Source organism: Podarcis erhardii (genome assembly GCF_964252035.2).
Source record: "Podarcis erhardii genome assembly, chromosome: 15".
NCBI classification, from domain to species: domain Eukaryota; kingdom Metazoa; phylum Chordata; class Lepidosauria; order Squamata; family Lacertidae; genus Podarcis; species Podarcis erhardii.
The window spans coordinates 17,317,931-17,333,494 of NC_138505.1; the positions used below are offsets into that span (position 1 = coordinate 17,317,931).

Below are 15,564 nucleotides of genomic sequence, written 5' to 3' on the forward strand. Positions count from 1 at the left end.
AATGGGTCTACTCTGTGAGTTGAACTCAACCCATTAATTATAACTCCCTCCCATCCCTTTGCACCTCGTATGCTCCATATACTTACCAACTTCATGCATCTATGTAGCTAAGCTCATGCCAGAATTTACTATACGGGTCGCCGCAACAAAACTCCGTTGCTTTTGCCGCAGCTGACTTAAACGCGGCTGCTTCAGAGTTGCTGCCCCTTTAAGCGGCAGCCTTGGGCTGCTGACCACGCTCTGTCACATGATAGGATTCTGGCAACACTGGCGGCTTCTGCCCTTACTTTGTCATGTGGCGACGAGGCACTGCGACAGCGGGGCCAATAGTAGCTCTGGTGAGCTGCGCGGCCGTCTTCTCGCTGAGCTACTGTTGCTGATTGGCTGAGCCACAAAGAAAGGCGTGGTTGGAGAAGGCAGAGGTCTTGGAGCTGGGAAGCAGGTAACTCCTTTTCACTTCACTTGCCGCTTTCTATTATCCGGGCGGCGGCTCTAAGGTTGCACCCGTTCCCCCCACCTCCTCGCATGCAATTATGGAATCATAGAAGTATAGAGTTGGAAGGGACCCCGAGGGTCATCTAGTCCAACCCCCTGCAATTCGGGAATCCTTTGCTGCACGTGGGGCTCGAACTCACGACCCTGAGATCAAGCGTCTCATGCTGTACAGATTTGTGAAGAAACTATTTGCGCATCCTCTCAAGGATCCAGCTCTCCTTTCCCTCCAATATCTCTTCCCAATTTTGAATGAACGTTTACCCCTATGGGGCTGGGGGCGGGCCGGGGGGCGGGAAGAGGGAGCTTGGCAATGGCGACTGGGAGGCGGGAGATAATGGAGAGGTTTGTTTTATTTCCTTACATTTATTACTGCTGTGTTTTTTTCTTTTGGTGATGGTGGTGATAGTATTAATAGTAGTAGTATTAATCGAATAGTTCATTTATTACACATTAAGGTCATAGAATATAAAGCTATCAGTGACTACTAGCCACAATGGCTATGCCATAGATCCTTGTGAATACCAGTTGCTGGAAGCCACAGTAAGGGAAAGAGCTGGCTAGCCTGTTTCCTACAGCAGGCATCTGGTTGGCCCCGGAGAGAACAGGATGCTGGAGTAGATGAGCCACTGGCCTGATCCAGCAGGCTGCTCTTTTGTACTTAAGGTCCCAGATTGGGTTACAATACGTTATACCTCACCTTCCTCATTTCCTGCCGCTCACGGCATTGTAGATGTGGATCACATGATGGGGTCTCCATTTCACAATCAGGCAGTAAATAGACCATGCCCAGCTTTGGTGGAAGAATGATGGCGGCCTGGTGTGCCTTCATACCATACGTAGCCTGTAACTTAAGACCCCAAATTTTTATTATTATTCTTGAGGTTCCCCCCCCCCCACTCCTTTTGCTTCTATGGTGGAGCCCAGGTAGTTCCCAGATGCAGTTCTACTGCAGACACTGGCCAGATTAAAACTGCGCAAGGTGTTAGGAAGGTCAGAAGCTGCCTTATACCAAGTCAAGTTCAGAATTGTCTGTTACACTGACTGGCAGCAGCTGTCAGGGGTTTCATTCAAGAAATCTCAACCCAGCCCAACTTTGGGAGTTGAAGCTGGGACCATATACGTGCATAATAGATTATTTTTAGTAAACCACTCTGAAGGTTCTTCTACAATCAAGCAGCAGATACACTTTATGAAGTAAAAAGAACTAAAAAAGATAGATTCATTGTCATTGACAAAGGTCACATTCATATGCCCCATATATACCCACTTGACTGCTTTGCTTGGCAAAAAATGTGCCACATAATACCTGTCCGGCCTTTCTAAGATCTTGATCTTTTAGTGTCGCAGCACTTACCTTTTAGAACTGCCTTTCTACTGATACCAAACAGGGACCTTCACTGTATTCTTTTTAGTGCCTGCTGAAAGCATTCTAACCCTTCCCAGATGCTTAGAAATGCTAATGTGAATTTCAATTTGTTTTAACTTTTTGTATGTTTTTTAAACTATTGTAAATTTATCTTGAATGTCTTGTTTTACTCTTTTCTGTAAACTTCTTTGAGGTTTCCATTACAGTCAAGCAGTGTATAAATTGTGCAAAATCGAATAAGTAAATAAAATCCCCCCTCCCCATTTAATCCCCACAACAACCCCATGAGGTAGGTTAGGCTGAGACACAATTACTGGCTCAAGGTTATCTGAGTGAACTTCCAGGCCAAGTGGGGATTGAACCCTGGACTCCTAGGTCCTAGTCTGGCACTAACCACTACACCCCCACTGTCTCTCTCTTGCGTCATGCTCAACCTCTCTTTAATGTAGGCCTCAGTGAAGCCTGCTTACCTGTCCAGCTGCCACAGCCATGTCGGATAGGGAGGAGCGCCGCTTTGTGGAGATCCCACGGGAGTCGGTGCGGCTGATGGCTGAGAGCACCGGGGTGGAGCTGACGGACGAGGTGGCCTCCCTCCTGGCTGAAGATGTCTGTTACCGCCTGCGAGAAGCCACTCAGGTGAGGGAGGCCTTAGTGGGTCCAGTCCTGAGGATTCTGGGAAACAGAGGGGCCAGCTTTGCACCCTCCATCCCTCCTACTGTTGACAACCTGTCTCCTTCCCAGCCCCAGTTTGCCAATAGGACACTATTTTGGTGACTGATCAGCCAGTTGGGCTTCCCGATCGGAAGGTTGGAGGTTCAAATCCCTGTGACAGAGTGAGCTCTGTCCCAGCTCCTGCCAACCTAGCAGTTCAAAAGCATACCAGTGCAAGTAGATAAATAGGTACTGCTGTGGCGGGAAGGTAAATGGCATTTCCGTGTGCTCTGGCACTTGTCACGGTGTTTCATCACACCAGAAGTGGTTTAGTCCTGCTGGCCTCATGACCTGGAAAGCTGTCTGTGGACAAACGCCGGCTCCCTTGGCCTGAAAGTGAGATGAGCACCGCATCCCCATAGATGCTTTTGACTGGACTTAACTGCCAGGGGTCCTTTACCTTTACCAATTTCCCCCATTCCTTAGGTTAAAACATGAAATCAAACCTGCAATGACATAAAAATTATAAATTTTAAAAATGCAGATATGTATGTAATAAAAGCCAAGGGAACTAACAATGTATGCTGAAAGTGCATTCACTTGCTTATTCCACCTGGTTCCCTTTAAATATTTTGGACCTGAACTCCCATCAGTTGTGGGCAGCATGGTCATTTTGGACCACTATTCCCATCAGCCCCAACCTGTTGTGGTCTAAGGATGCCTGAAGGTCCACAGTGGGGGAGGGGGGCACACCTGGAGCAGACAGTACCGTGATAGACATCCCCAGGACCTGACTTCATCTGATGTGACTTTTTGTATGTTCTTTCTTCTCGCTTTCAGAACAGTTCCCAGTTCATGAAACACACCAAACGGAGAAAGCTGACGGTAGAGGACTTCAATCGTGCCCTGCGCTGGAGTAATGTTGAGGTGAACCTGGGAGGTCTGGCCTTCTTGAGAACTGGGCAAATTGGCTGGCCCCAAATGGACCCCTCTCTGGACACCTTCCCTCTTGGCGGCAGCTAAAAGCCAGGAAGCTCCTTGATAGTTAAAATGATTTAGGATGCTGCTTTTGCCCAGGCTGGAGGGACGTAAGATGCAAAGGAGCGTGAGAACACAAGCTCCTGTTGGATCAGGCCAGTGGCCCAACTAGTCCAGCATGCTGTTCTCACAGTGGCCAACCAGGTGCCTTATTGGGAAACCTTCAAGTAGGACCCAAGCACAAGAGCCCTCTTCCGTCCTGCAGTTTCCAGCAGCTGGTATTCAGAAGCATTTACTGCCCCTGACAACGGAGGCAGAGGATAACCATCATGGGTAGCAGCCATGGATTGATTAGCATTTTCTCCATGGATAAAGCCACCTGAGCTGTTGGTCGCCACTGCTTCTTGTGAAAGCAAGTTCCGTAGCTGAACTATGTTCTATGCGAAGAAGTATTTTCTTTGATCTTTCAGCCATCAGATTCATTGGATGTCCAAATTCATGGACTGATTAATGGAGGCTATCAATGACGGCTAGCCACAGTGGTTGTGCTCTCCCTTTGCAGTCAGTAATGCTTCTGAAGCCCTTCACGGCCTAGGACCTTCGAACCTACGGGACCGCCTCTCCTGGTATGCCCCGGGGAGGACCTTAAGGTCCATAAATAGCAAGACCCTAGAGGTCCCGGGCCCTAAGGAAGTCAGATTAGCCTCAACCAGAGCCAGGGCCTTTTCAACACTGGCTCCGGCCTGGTGGAACGCTCTGTCTCATGAGACCAGGGCCCTGCAGGATCTGATTTCTTTCCGCAGGGCCTGTAAGACACAGCTGTTCTGCCTGGCCTTTGGCTTGGAATCAAATTGAACCCTTCCCCCTCTTCCTTTCTCCTTCCGTGATGGAACTCCTATTTGGGGACTTCCCTGGCTTTTTTCTGGCCTACGTAGGACCAGTCTGGATAGTTGGCCTTGGTGAAGACTTGACATTTTCATCCCCCCAAAAGTTTTTGATTTGAGTTTCTACTGAAATGAGGCTGCATTTTAATGTTGTATCAATTGTTTTTATACCTGGTGTTAGCCGCCCTTAGCTCTGTCTTAGCTGGGGAGGGCAGGGTATAAATAAAACTTATTCTTATTATGAATACCATTTGCTGGGAACCACAGGATGGGAGATCTGGCTCTTGCACTCGGGGCCTGTTTGCGGGTTTCCCAAAAGCAGTTGGCCACTGTAAGAACAGGATGCTGGACTAGATGGGCCATTGGCCTGACCTAACAAGTCTTTCATGTTATCAACTAAAACCAGGCAGATTAGTAGCCACCTCAAGGGGTCCTCTTTAATTGGTTGGCAGGCCAGTTAGGAAATGGTGGGTGGGTGGGTGGGTGGGTGTGAGAGAGAGAGAGTCTGGTGCTCTTGGGGCTGCTTTGCAAGGTTGGCGGCCTTGAGAAACTGAGGGTGTCCTATCTGTTGCAGGCGGTGTGTGGCTATGGCTCTCAGGACGCCCTCCCATTCCGTGCCATCAAGGATGGCGAACTGTACTTCCAGGAGGATCGTGAGGTCAACCTGGTGGAGCTGGCTTTGGCCACCAACATCCCCAAGGGCTGTGCTGAAGCAGCTGTGAGAGGTAGGCCTCATGGGGTGGGAAGTGCAGGGCAAAGGGGTGAGGCGCCTGCCCCAGGCACCAGGGTCCACAGGGGCAGCAGATCCCAATGTAGTTCTGTCTTCCCCTCTTGTTCCTGATGTAGATATGTCCTGGGGGTGAGACCGCCATTTTGTGGTTCGCCTTCGGTGCCAAAATTGCTCTGCCCCTCCACCAACCTTGGCACCTGAGAGGATCTGCAGGGAAGGAGGCTGTCTTTTTTGGTATTTGGGGCCTGAGTTGCTTCGGGTTTAAAGTACTAAACCGATCACCTTGAATCAGGCCTGGAAAAGGGCCGGCAACTGGTGCAAGTTGTTTTCAAGCAATGGATTATTTGAGATCTAAATGGAACCCCAGGCAGTAATCTGGCTGCTGCATTTTGGACGAATAGAAGTTTCTGAGTTTCCTTCAAGGGGGCAGCCCCATGCACACAGCACATTGCAGTAGTCCAAGGCTGGGTTGAGCAGCTAAACCATGGACCCTCTTCTCTTTCCTCTCTTTCTAGTTCACGTTTCTTACTTAGATGGGAAAGGAAACTTGGAACCACAAGGCTCTGGTAAGAACAGTTTGCTTAGTTGTATTTATTTGAAATAATAATAATAATAATAATAATAATAATAATAATAATAATGATCCTGCTTCTCCTCCCCCCCCCATGAATTCCAGGCTTTAATGTTATTGTTTTTTGTAATTTGTTGTTTATTACATTTATACCCCACCATTCCTCCAAGGAAATCAATGTCTTTCTTCTCCCCCCTCTGCCTTGCAAAAACAAGTTTGTGAGGTATGTTAGGACCTGCTCAATAGTGGCGCATGGCCCTTGAAAGGTCACACCGAAGGGAATGTGGCCCTCAGGTTGAAAAATGCCCTGGCTCTGTGTGGCCAGTTGAAGCGCCCCGACCTTCTGCTTCATGGGCCTAGGCGACAAGGAAGCGATGGATTGCTGAACTGTGCCGGACTGGGGTGATAAACCTCAGGCCTCACTCCTGTCAGCAATTGTGCTGCAGCGTTTTGCAGCTTCCGGATCAAGCGCAAGGGAAGCCCCACCTGGAGCACGTTGCAGTTTCTGAAAGGAACCCTGTTTGTTGGTTGGTTGCTTCCTTTTCCCCCACTTGCTACAACCCCCACAAATCTCTCCCTCTCATCCTTCCAGTGCCCAGCGCCGTCTCAGCCCTGACAGACGACCTGCTGAAGTATTACCAGCACGTGACCCGGGCTGTGTTGGGGGACGACCCCCAGCTGATGAAGGTGGGCAATGAGCAGAGGGGTGAGGGAGCAGTCAAAGCACCGGCTGGGGCCACAGGTGGAATCAGAGAGCAGAATTGTGCTGGGTGGATAAAAAGGAAGAAGCAGACATTTTCTGGTCTGGGCGAAACCTCAGACAGGTCAAGTGCAAAGTGGTGGTGAGAGTGGTTTGGGGAGCATTTGGGTTTGCGGCCTGGAGTTTTGGAAGTGCATTCTGACCAGCGTTTGCCAACCATGGAATAGAAAAGACCTAAGTGGTTCAGGGCTTTATAAATAATACAAGAGCCTTGAACCTAGCTCAGTAGTAGTTTAGTACAATGGTTCCCATTAGCCCCAGCTGGCAGGGGCTATTTGTGTATGATTGTTCTTTCTTATATCCTTGCTTATTTCACACCATCCTAATTGGAGCGAGGCCCTTTCCATTTATTCCCAGGATGCAACAGGCCCTGACTCCATTGATGGTTACTTCCTCTGGAAGGGAAAAGGAGTGGGCATGAACTGGGAATCAGTATTCAGCTATGAGTCAGACCAAGCACTCTCGTGACTTGTGGTCATCCAATGAAGCTGAACGTTGGAAAGTTAAGGACAGGTTAAAGAAAGTACTTTTCCCCACACAGAGCATAAACTGTGGAACTCCCTCCTGCAGGAGGCCGTGATTGGAGCCACCAACTTAATTTGCTTTAGAAGAGGATTGGATGAATTCATGAAGGAGAAGGCAATCAATGGCTATTAGCCATTATGTCCATGCTCTGCCTTTGCTGTCGGGAGGCAACAATACTTCTGAATAGCATTTGCTGGGAACCACAAGAAGGGAGAGGGCTCTGGGGCTTGAATTCTGCTTGCGGTTTTCACCACAGGCATCTGGTTGTGAGAACAGGATGCTGGCCTGCTTGAGCCATTCAGCAGGTTCTTCTTATGTTCTTATGGAGTATGGTGCTTTAACCAGGCAGAATTAAGTCTCACCCATCCAAGGACACCACCCTCTGCCCCCCCCACCTTTCCAGCCCCCTCACCTTTCCACTTCCCTCCTGCTCAGGTGGCTCTTCAGGACCTGCAAACCAACTCGAAGATCGCAGCTCTCCTGCCTTACTTTGTCTATGTTGTGAGCGGGGTGAGTTGATGATGATGATGATGATTAAATTTTATTTATACCCTGCCCTCCCCAGCCAAGACCGGGCTGAGGGTGGCTAACAATTGATTGAAATACAACTTAAAAACAAGATTAAAATACAACATTAAAATGCAGCCTCATTTCAGTAGAAACTCAAATCAAAAACTTTTGGGGGGATGAAAATGTCAAGTCTTCACCAAGGCCAACTATCCAGACTGGTCCTACGTAGGCCAGAAAAAAGCCAGGGAAGTCCCCAAATAGGAGTTCCATCACGGAAGGAGAAAGGAAGAGGGGGAAGGGTTCAATTTGATTCCAAGCCAAAGGCCAGGCAGAACAGCTGTGTCTTACAGGCCCTGCGGAAAGAAATCAGATCCTGCAGGGCCCTGGTCTCATGAGACAGAGCGTTCCACCAGGCCGGAGCCAGTGTTGAAAAGGCCCTGGCTCTGTTTGAGGCTAATCTGACTTCCTTAGGGCCCGGGAGCTCTAGGGTGTTACTATTTATGAACCTTAAGGTCTTCCGTGGGGCATACCAGGAGAGGCGGTCCCGTAGATACGAGGGTCCTAGGCCGAGTTGAGTGGCAAGTGCCCAGTTTCTCCCCACCCCTTTGGAAGGGCTTCTGCAACAACCAGCACAAGGCTTTCCCACTCGGTTGGGTATGAGACCTGTAGGTGTTCTTTGGAGTGGCACTTTCTGTGAAAGCTGGCGTGAACCTCAGCTCACTCACAAGATGCTGGAATGTGCTCAGAGGAGGGCAACCAGAACAATAAAGGGCCTGGAAACAGCATCTTGTAAAGAACAGTTGAGGGAACTAGGGATGTTTAGCCTGGAGAAGAGGAGACAGGATGATGGTCATCTTCAAATACCCGAAGCTTATTATGTGTGAGAATGGATTATTATTAGCAGTTCCCAGAGTGGGTCACAACAATTTAAAACCTAGTTTATTTTCTGCTGATGTATCAATATACCTTGATGCTTGATTTAACCAGATTAAATATCTGATTGAAAATTCTGAGGAAAACTTTTCTCTTTTTTTGAAGAAAGGATGGTAAAAGTAAAATTCATAATCAAAAAACAGTTGAAACATATTATGTTTACAAGAATACAACTTGGGTCCTAAAAGCACATGCTGTAGGTGCCAAAGGTTGCATATTCAACATTTGCCGAAATCTGTGTAGTGAAGGCACCGGGCTCACCTCTGTTGGGAGTTCCACAACTTTGCGGCTGCCACAGAGAAGGTGTACTGACCCTCTGAGTTTCTTAGCGGGGTGGAACAACCAAGAGGGCCCCTCTGCTAATCTTAACATCTAGGAGGGACTGTGGGAAAGAAGGCCGCCCCTCAGACATTTGGGGCCTACGTTGTGCGTGGGAGTGAGAGAAGGAGGTTGTGTTTACAACCGCTGTAAGGTTAGATAGGAAAGAAGGCATCTCCAGGCTGCGAGGGGTGCCCACCCTTGATGGAGAGGCTGTGTGCCAGTCAGCTAAGGCCCGAGGGCTGCCCAGAGGGTGATGTACGGTCAGGTCCTCTGCTTGGTTCGAGGCTGGCTTCTGAGACTGCCTTTCCTCTCCTGGATCCCCTCGCAGGTCAAGTCCGTGAGCCACGACCTGGAGCAGCTGAACCGCCTTCTGCACGTGGCCAAGAGCCTCATCCAGAACCCCTACCTGTGCCTGGGCTCCTACGTCAAGAGCCTCATTGCCAGCGTCATGTACTGCGTCCTGGAACCCCTGGCGGCTTCTATTAACCCCCTCAATGATCACTGGACCCTGCGTGACTACGCAGCCATGCTGCTGGGACACATCTTCTGGTACGCCATTTCCTCCTTTGGGGCAGGGAGAGCCTCCTCTTTGGGATGTCACCTATTGAAATGTCTTGTGGAGTCTGCTTTTTTTTTTTTAACAGGTGGCCTGTCAGGGATTTTCCAGTTGTGGGTTTGACCAGATGACCCTTCCAATGCTACAATTTGATTATTTTTTTCTAGCGCAAAAGTCCAGGGGCCACATTCGGTCATCGACAAGTTTAAGGGAGCCACATGCAGGCATAGGCAAACTCAGTCCTCCAGATGTTTTGGGACTACAATTCCCATCATCTCTGACCACTGGCTCTGCTAGCTAGGGACTATGGGAGTTGTAGTCCCAAAACATCTGGAGGGCCGAGTTTGCCTATGCCTGGCCTCATGGATAGAGTTAGAGGCAATCATGGACAGAGGAACAGACATGACCCTTGGCAGTAGGCTATATTCCTGCCACACCAAAGCCAGTGGTTAATACACACACCCTGACATTCTGGGGGAGCGAGTTCCATGAAGAAATATTTTCTTTTATCTAGACGTGCACTGTCCCATCGGTTGAGCAAGCCCGCGGAGAGGAAAATCTCCTTAACTCTTTTAGCATCCTCTTGGTTGATTCTATTTCTATGCTGCTTTTTATTCAAATAAATCCCAAAGCAGCTTACAAATGAAAGATAAAAATAACATAATGGAACATCACGAATGCAGCATAAATTTTATAGAACACAACAAATCATCAGTAAACAATCACAAATCACAAATAAAACAATTTCCATCTATGTAACACTATTAACAAAACAACTAAAAGATAGGCTAAACATCACAGTTACACCAAAAATTGTATTATAGGATTCACAAAGTACGACAGCATTCATATCTATAAAACAATATTAGCAACATTAATAAAATAGCAACAAAACAAACAAACCCTGTTGAATCTGTACTCTTGACAAGCAGAAAACAATGGTGCCCAAACGAGTGCCTTGCAAATAAAGGTGTTTTAAAATGTTGCTTGTCTGACAAATCAGGTTTATATAGCTGAGGCTGACACTACATTCCACTGCAAACCAGCCCACCCAAGAGAGAGGAGACACAGTAAGGAAAAGTGCTTCACTAAGCAAGCCATTTCAGAAGACTCTCTTGGGTGGGCTAGTTTGCAGGCTTCTTGGGGCAGGGACCTGCCTGTTGTCGTCCCCCCCCCCCACCTTTTCTTTTGCTTCTGCTATAAATTGATATATGCTGCATACACTGCAAATCTTTTTCAGGACTCATGGTGACTTGGTGAGCGGCCTATATCACCAGATCCTGCTGTCGCTGCAGAAAGTGCTGGCCGATCCTGTCCGCCCGCTCTGTTCCCATTATGGGGCTGTTGTGGGGCTACATGCCTTGGGATGGAAGGTAACTGCCATTCTTGTATTTTATTTATTACATTTTTTTATATACCCCTATCAGAGCCATATCAGAGCCATTTGCATCAGTTGCACATAAAACCATACAACAGAAACCATATGGAAAAGTTAAAATCAGAAAACCACTAACCGTAGATGAAATAATGTATTCTTAACTGCCTGCATAAGCCTGACAGAATAGGAAAGTTTTCAGCAGTTGGCACAGAAAAGCCTGCTGGATCCCTAGTGGCAGAGAGTTCCACCAGACTGCGCCAGTGACACTAAAGGTTTATTTATACAGGTAGGTAGCCGTGTTGGTCTGCCGTAGTTGAAACAAAATTAAATCCTTCCAGTAGCACCTTATAGTCCAACTAAGTTTGTTATAGGTATGAGCTTTCCTGTGCATGCACACTTCTTCAGATACCAAGTGTGCATGCACACGAAAGCTCATACCTATAACAAACTTAGATAGTCTCTAAGGTGCTACTGGAAGGATTTTTTTATTACCATATTTTTCGCTCTATAAGACGCACCAGACCACAAGACCCAATATTCTGAATCTCAGAAGCCAGAACAGCAAGAGGGATCGCTGCGCAGTGAAAGCAGCAATCCCTCTTGCTGTTCTGGCTTCTGGGATAGCTGCACAGCCTGCATTCGCTCCATAAGACACAGACACATTTCCCTTTACTTTTTAGGAGGGAAAAAGTGAGTCTTATAGAGCAAAAAATATGGTATTTTGTTTCGATTAAAGGTTTATTGTCATTGTCAAATGAGCTTTCCCCACTCAGGAAATGACCGACAATGCTCCTGCAGATGATGTCCGTGATCAAGCTGGAATATAAGGGTTTTGACATAAGGGTTTTGACAGTCCCTTAGGTATCCTGGATGTAAGTCATTCAGGGATTTGTAAATTAATGCAAGGACATTGAACCTGCAGGGTAGTACTTGATGGGGTAGCAGATGGGCAGTTTGTGCATGTGTTTCCACACTGGTGACCTGTGTTGTTGGGCAGGTGCCTCCATCAGCTGTCTGGCCACCCCATTCAGCACCAGCCAGAGCTTCTTCTGAACCAGGCCCAAGGGCAGCTCCATGTAAGTCGCACTGCAGTGATCTAGCTTGGCCAATGCAGGGGCTACAGTGGTCTTCCTCTTGGCTGTGTCTCCCCAGCCAAGTGACCAGCACAGCTGACCTGTGCTGTCTCTCTGTTTCTCCGCCTCTTCTCACCCAGGCAGTGGAGAGGGTTCTCTATCCCCACCTCTCCACCTACTGGTCAAACCTGCAGGCCGTGCTGGATGACTACTCTGTGTCCAATGCTCAGGTGAAGGCTGATGGGCACAAAGTCTATGGAGCCATCCTGGTAAGTCCCTGCTGATACCGTATGAGATACTTTTTACATTTTTAAAATTGAATTTCATTGACAACAAGCAGGGTTACAGAAAAAAAGAAAGGGGTGATAAGAATAGGTTGTCGCTATTGCCAGTAAGGAAATACAGTGGTACCTCGGGTTAAGTACTTAATTCGTTCTGGAGGTCCATACTTAACCTGAAACTGTTCTTAACCTGAAGCACCACATTAGCTAATGGGGCTTCCTGCTGCTTCCGCGCCGCCGGAGCACAATTTCTGTTCTCATTCTGAAGCAAAGTTCTTAACCTGAAGCACTATTTCTGCGTTAGCGGAGTCTATAACCTGAAGCATATGTAACCCGAGGTACCACTGTACAGGACGCAGCCACACAATTTTACTGCATCAATAAAAGGAAGAGGAAAAGGGTGTGTGATCTATTATTACAAAGGGTTCCATGGTCTAATCCAGAGGTATTTGGGGCCACCGTCCCTTTGGTTCCATAAACTCATCCCCAGCGCCCTCCACTCCATAGAAGCACTGTTTGCAATAACAGTTTGCATGAGCCACTAAGGAAGCACAATAAAATCCCAAAACAGTAAAAACAATTCGTGTTTATTCAAAATCCAATTAAAACGTGTTATCTTAATGAATTACGCAAAATAAAATCGATTAACTTGATCCTGTGACAGCAGCTTTTCAAAGTCTGATAGTCATTGACACCTCCAGTCCCCCCCGACACCCCATTCCTCTTAGCACCCCACTAGGCAATTCCACTGCCCCCCCCCCACAGGGGATGGCGCCACCCATTTGGGAACCACTGATCTAAATCAGAACAATTACAATTTTCTATACTTTGAAAAAAGATGGAAAAAGTAACCTTAAACTGTGCTAAATCTAGACGTTTGCACAGACCTGTGCGACCTGACACTCCTGAGCTGCTGTGTTTGTATACGAAATAAACCAAATGGCAAAGAAGGAATCGCAAGCCCTTTGGACACTTTTAGCTTATGTGAGATTTTTTCCAAGAAGGGTGATTTGTTAAGAGTTGGAATAACCAATAGCCCACATACTGAGATCAAAAGGCTTTGAAAACTTGGCAGCTGAGGCCCAGGCTGCTCTCAAAAGATGTGAGATCTGTCCCTTAGTTGTTCATATTTCAATCCAAATCTATAAGCAAATTCAAAAGGGACGAATGAGGGGAGGGGTGATTTCTGAGAAATCTCGGCCTGCAAAATATAGTCCAACCTTCCTGTGGTCAGGGGGATGGGAGTTGTAGTCCAACAACAGCTGGGGACCCAGATTTGAGAAACGCTGTGTAACCCGCCCCCCATGAGGCCTAGCCTGCGAGCGCATTATGTGCCAGCCCACTTCTGCCCACTGCCAATGCTCATTTGATGTGCTGTTCCTCCTCCCTTCCTCCAGGTGGCAGTGGAGCGGCTCCTGAAGATGAAGGCGCAGGCTGTATCGGCGCCCGTCCAGGCGGAAGGCTCCGGCGCAGAGGGGCGCTCGCGGGAGGGATGCCCTTGGCTTAGCCCTCTCCAGGACCCTCAGGTGGAGTTTGGCTTTGGCATCGCCAGCCACCTGCTCCAGCTGGGCAGCGGTGGGCCCCAGGCCGGTGTGGGCATCTCCACGGACCCCCCCACCACCTCGTTGAACGAGATCTACCAGGAGCTGTACTACTTTTTTGGGGACAGCCTGGCCACCCGTTTCGGCACGGGTTCGGGGCTGTGCCCGGCCGAGCCGCTGCCAGCCAGCGCTCCCAAGGTGGTGGACGCCAAAAAGGAGCCGCCAGCCTTTGGGGGCGGGGAGACAGCCCGCAAGATGCCCCAGCTGACGGCCAACGCCACCGTCAGCCCGCGGGAAGAGGAGAGCCCCCGTGGGGAGTTCTCGGCCAGCCGGGCCCCCCTGCAGCGCCCTGCCAGCCTGGCGCGGTCGCGCAGTGCCTCTCGCCAGCAGGGGTATCGCCTGGGCGTCCGGGACGTCTTTCAGAAGTGCCGCTTCTCCCCGCAGGGGCCACCTCGCTTCAGCTTCTTGATCGCGGGTCGCCAGGCGGAGAGGCGGTGCCAGGGGCGCCTCTTCCAGACCTCTTTCCTGCACCACCACGGCCCTGGCCATGTCTCCCGCTACACCCAGAAGCTGCCCATGATCGGGAGGACCAAGGCAGCGAAGAAGTGGGCCCACTCGGAATACTCTCTCTACCTGCCTCTCTGAAAGGGACCTGCCAGGGTGGTGGCGGCAGCAGCAGTAGCAGCACCCAGCCCTTCTGGGCCATGTGCCCTTCATGGCAATGTCATTATATATATATATAATTATATATATATATTATATATATAATTTTTTTCCCCAAAGATACACACTATTCAATTAGAAATAAAAATACAAAAGAATAACCAAACAAAGAAAACAAATCATACACCCATGTGGCTTCCCTCCCCCTATAGTCGCCATCTCTTAATCTTTAGGCAATGCCATTTTTTAGGGCCACAGCCTTTCTCAGGTAGAGCGGTGACCTCTTGTGTTTTATTCCTGGCGATTTGGGACTTCTCTTTTATCAGCTCTGCTTCTTCTGAGGGGCACAGTTTGTGTGGGAGGTTGGGGGCAGGAGAGCAGCGCTGGTTTTACAAAGATGTCAACTCTGGAACTGTGAAGGGGGAAGGATTTGGGTTTGGGGCGAGGCTCCCGGCCAGCCTTTACTAATGTGCTGGTCTCCAGTTGTTTTGAACTACAACTCCCAACAGCCTCAGCTACCACACACTGGCCAAGATTGCTCTAGGTGTTGTCTGCTTGTGAAGGCACTGAGGACATACTCAGCCTCCTCTGAATGGGGGCTCTGTTCCCCCCCTTCCCCTACCAAAAGAGAAAATGAATAAAGGAGCCCTTTATTTCCCTGATCTTTTAATAAACTGACGTCACAGTGGGTCTTGCCGTTAGCCAAAAGGTTGTTGGGCCGAGTCCACCCAGGGATGCCTGTGGGCAGGATTCCTGCATTATGGGGAGCGGGTAGACCAGATTACACTTGGGGTCCCTTCCAACTTTACAATGCTGTGATTTTATTGTTTAAATTGTGTTCTTCCCCCAAAAGAGTCCTGGTAGCTCGTTTGTTAAGGATACTGGAAATTCTAGTTATGTGAGGGGTCAAACTACAATTCCCAAGATTCTTTGTGTAGGGGTGTGCCTTAAATGTACAGTCAGTATGTAGCCCTGGACTGAGCGAGACAAAGCAAAGTGTCAGATTCACTAGTTAGGAAAAAAAAAATCTTAAATTTTTTTTTTTAGGAAGCCACTAAAAGTTTTGGGAGGGGCCCCTCAGGGAGGAGCAGGCTTATAGTGAGTGCATGAGAATATTTCACAGGAGGTGCTTTTTGTAAAATAAAATAAAAATGTCATCCTTTGTGTGTCTCTCTCCTCTCCCTTCAGCACACCCCCCTCAAACCTAAGTCCGGCCCTGGTTATAACATAACAAATGCAATAAATAAAGAAGTAAACTTGGTGCGTCTTTGCCAGTTAACTTTAGTGCTGCTATCAGGCAGAAATCCCACCGGTGCTGTTGGACTGCTTGCCTGTATGCAGCGCCAAA

The 15,564-nt window shown here is 48.5% G+C and overlaps 1 protein-coding gene across 4 annotated transcripts; it reads left to right on the forward strand.

Annotated features, from left to right (window-relative positions):
* Nucleotides 1-355: 355 nt before the first annotated feature.
* Nucleotides 356-14,296, forward strand: TAF6L (TATA-box binding protein associated factor 6 like). Of its 4 annotated transcripts, none has more exons than XM_081841668.1 (11): nt 356-442; nt 2,311-2,497; nt 3,353-3,439; nt 4,949-5,099; nt 5,620-5,670; nt 6,268-6,362; nt 7,396-7,470; nt 9,053-9,273; nt 10,521-10,653; nt 11,872-12,000; nt 13,410-14,296. In XM_081841668.1, the coding sequence occupies exons 2-11, from the start codon at nt 2,351-2,353 to the stop codon at nt 14,196-14,198; spliced, it is 1,878 nt and encodes a 625-aa protein (XP_081697794.1). In that variant the 5' UTR covers nt 356-442; nt 2,311-2,350; the 3' UTR covers nt 14,199-14,296. The 4 variants fall into 4 exon arrangements, with proteins under 4 accessions (XP_081697794.1, XP_081697795.1, XP_081697796.1 ...); XM_081841669.1 differs by lacking the exon at nt 356-442 and adding an exon at nt 465-497; XM_081841670.1 differs by lacking the exon at nt 356-442 and adding an exon at nt 782-837.
* Nucleotides 14,297-15,564: the final 1,268 nt, after the last annotated feature.

What these genes read in the sequence shown, in the direction of transcription:
- TAF6L (XM_081841668.1), top strand. Translation starts at nt 2,351, where the DNA reads ATGTCGGATAGGGAGGAGCGCCGCTTTGTGGAGATCCCACGGGAGTCG. An exon ending in GCCTGCGAGAAGCCACTCAG is followed by an intron (nt 2,498 to 3,352) that starts GTGAGGGAGGCC and finishes TCTCGCTTTCAG; the next exon opens with AACAGTTCCCAGTTCATGAA. An exon ending in TTGTCTATGTTGTGAGCGGG is followed by an intron (nt 7,471 to 9,052) that starts GTGAGTTGATGA and finishes ATCCCCTCGCAG; the next exon opens with GTCAAGTCCGTGAGCCACGA.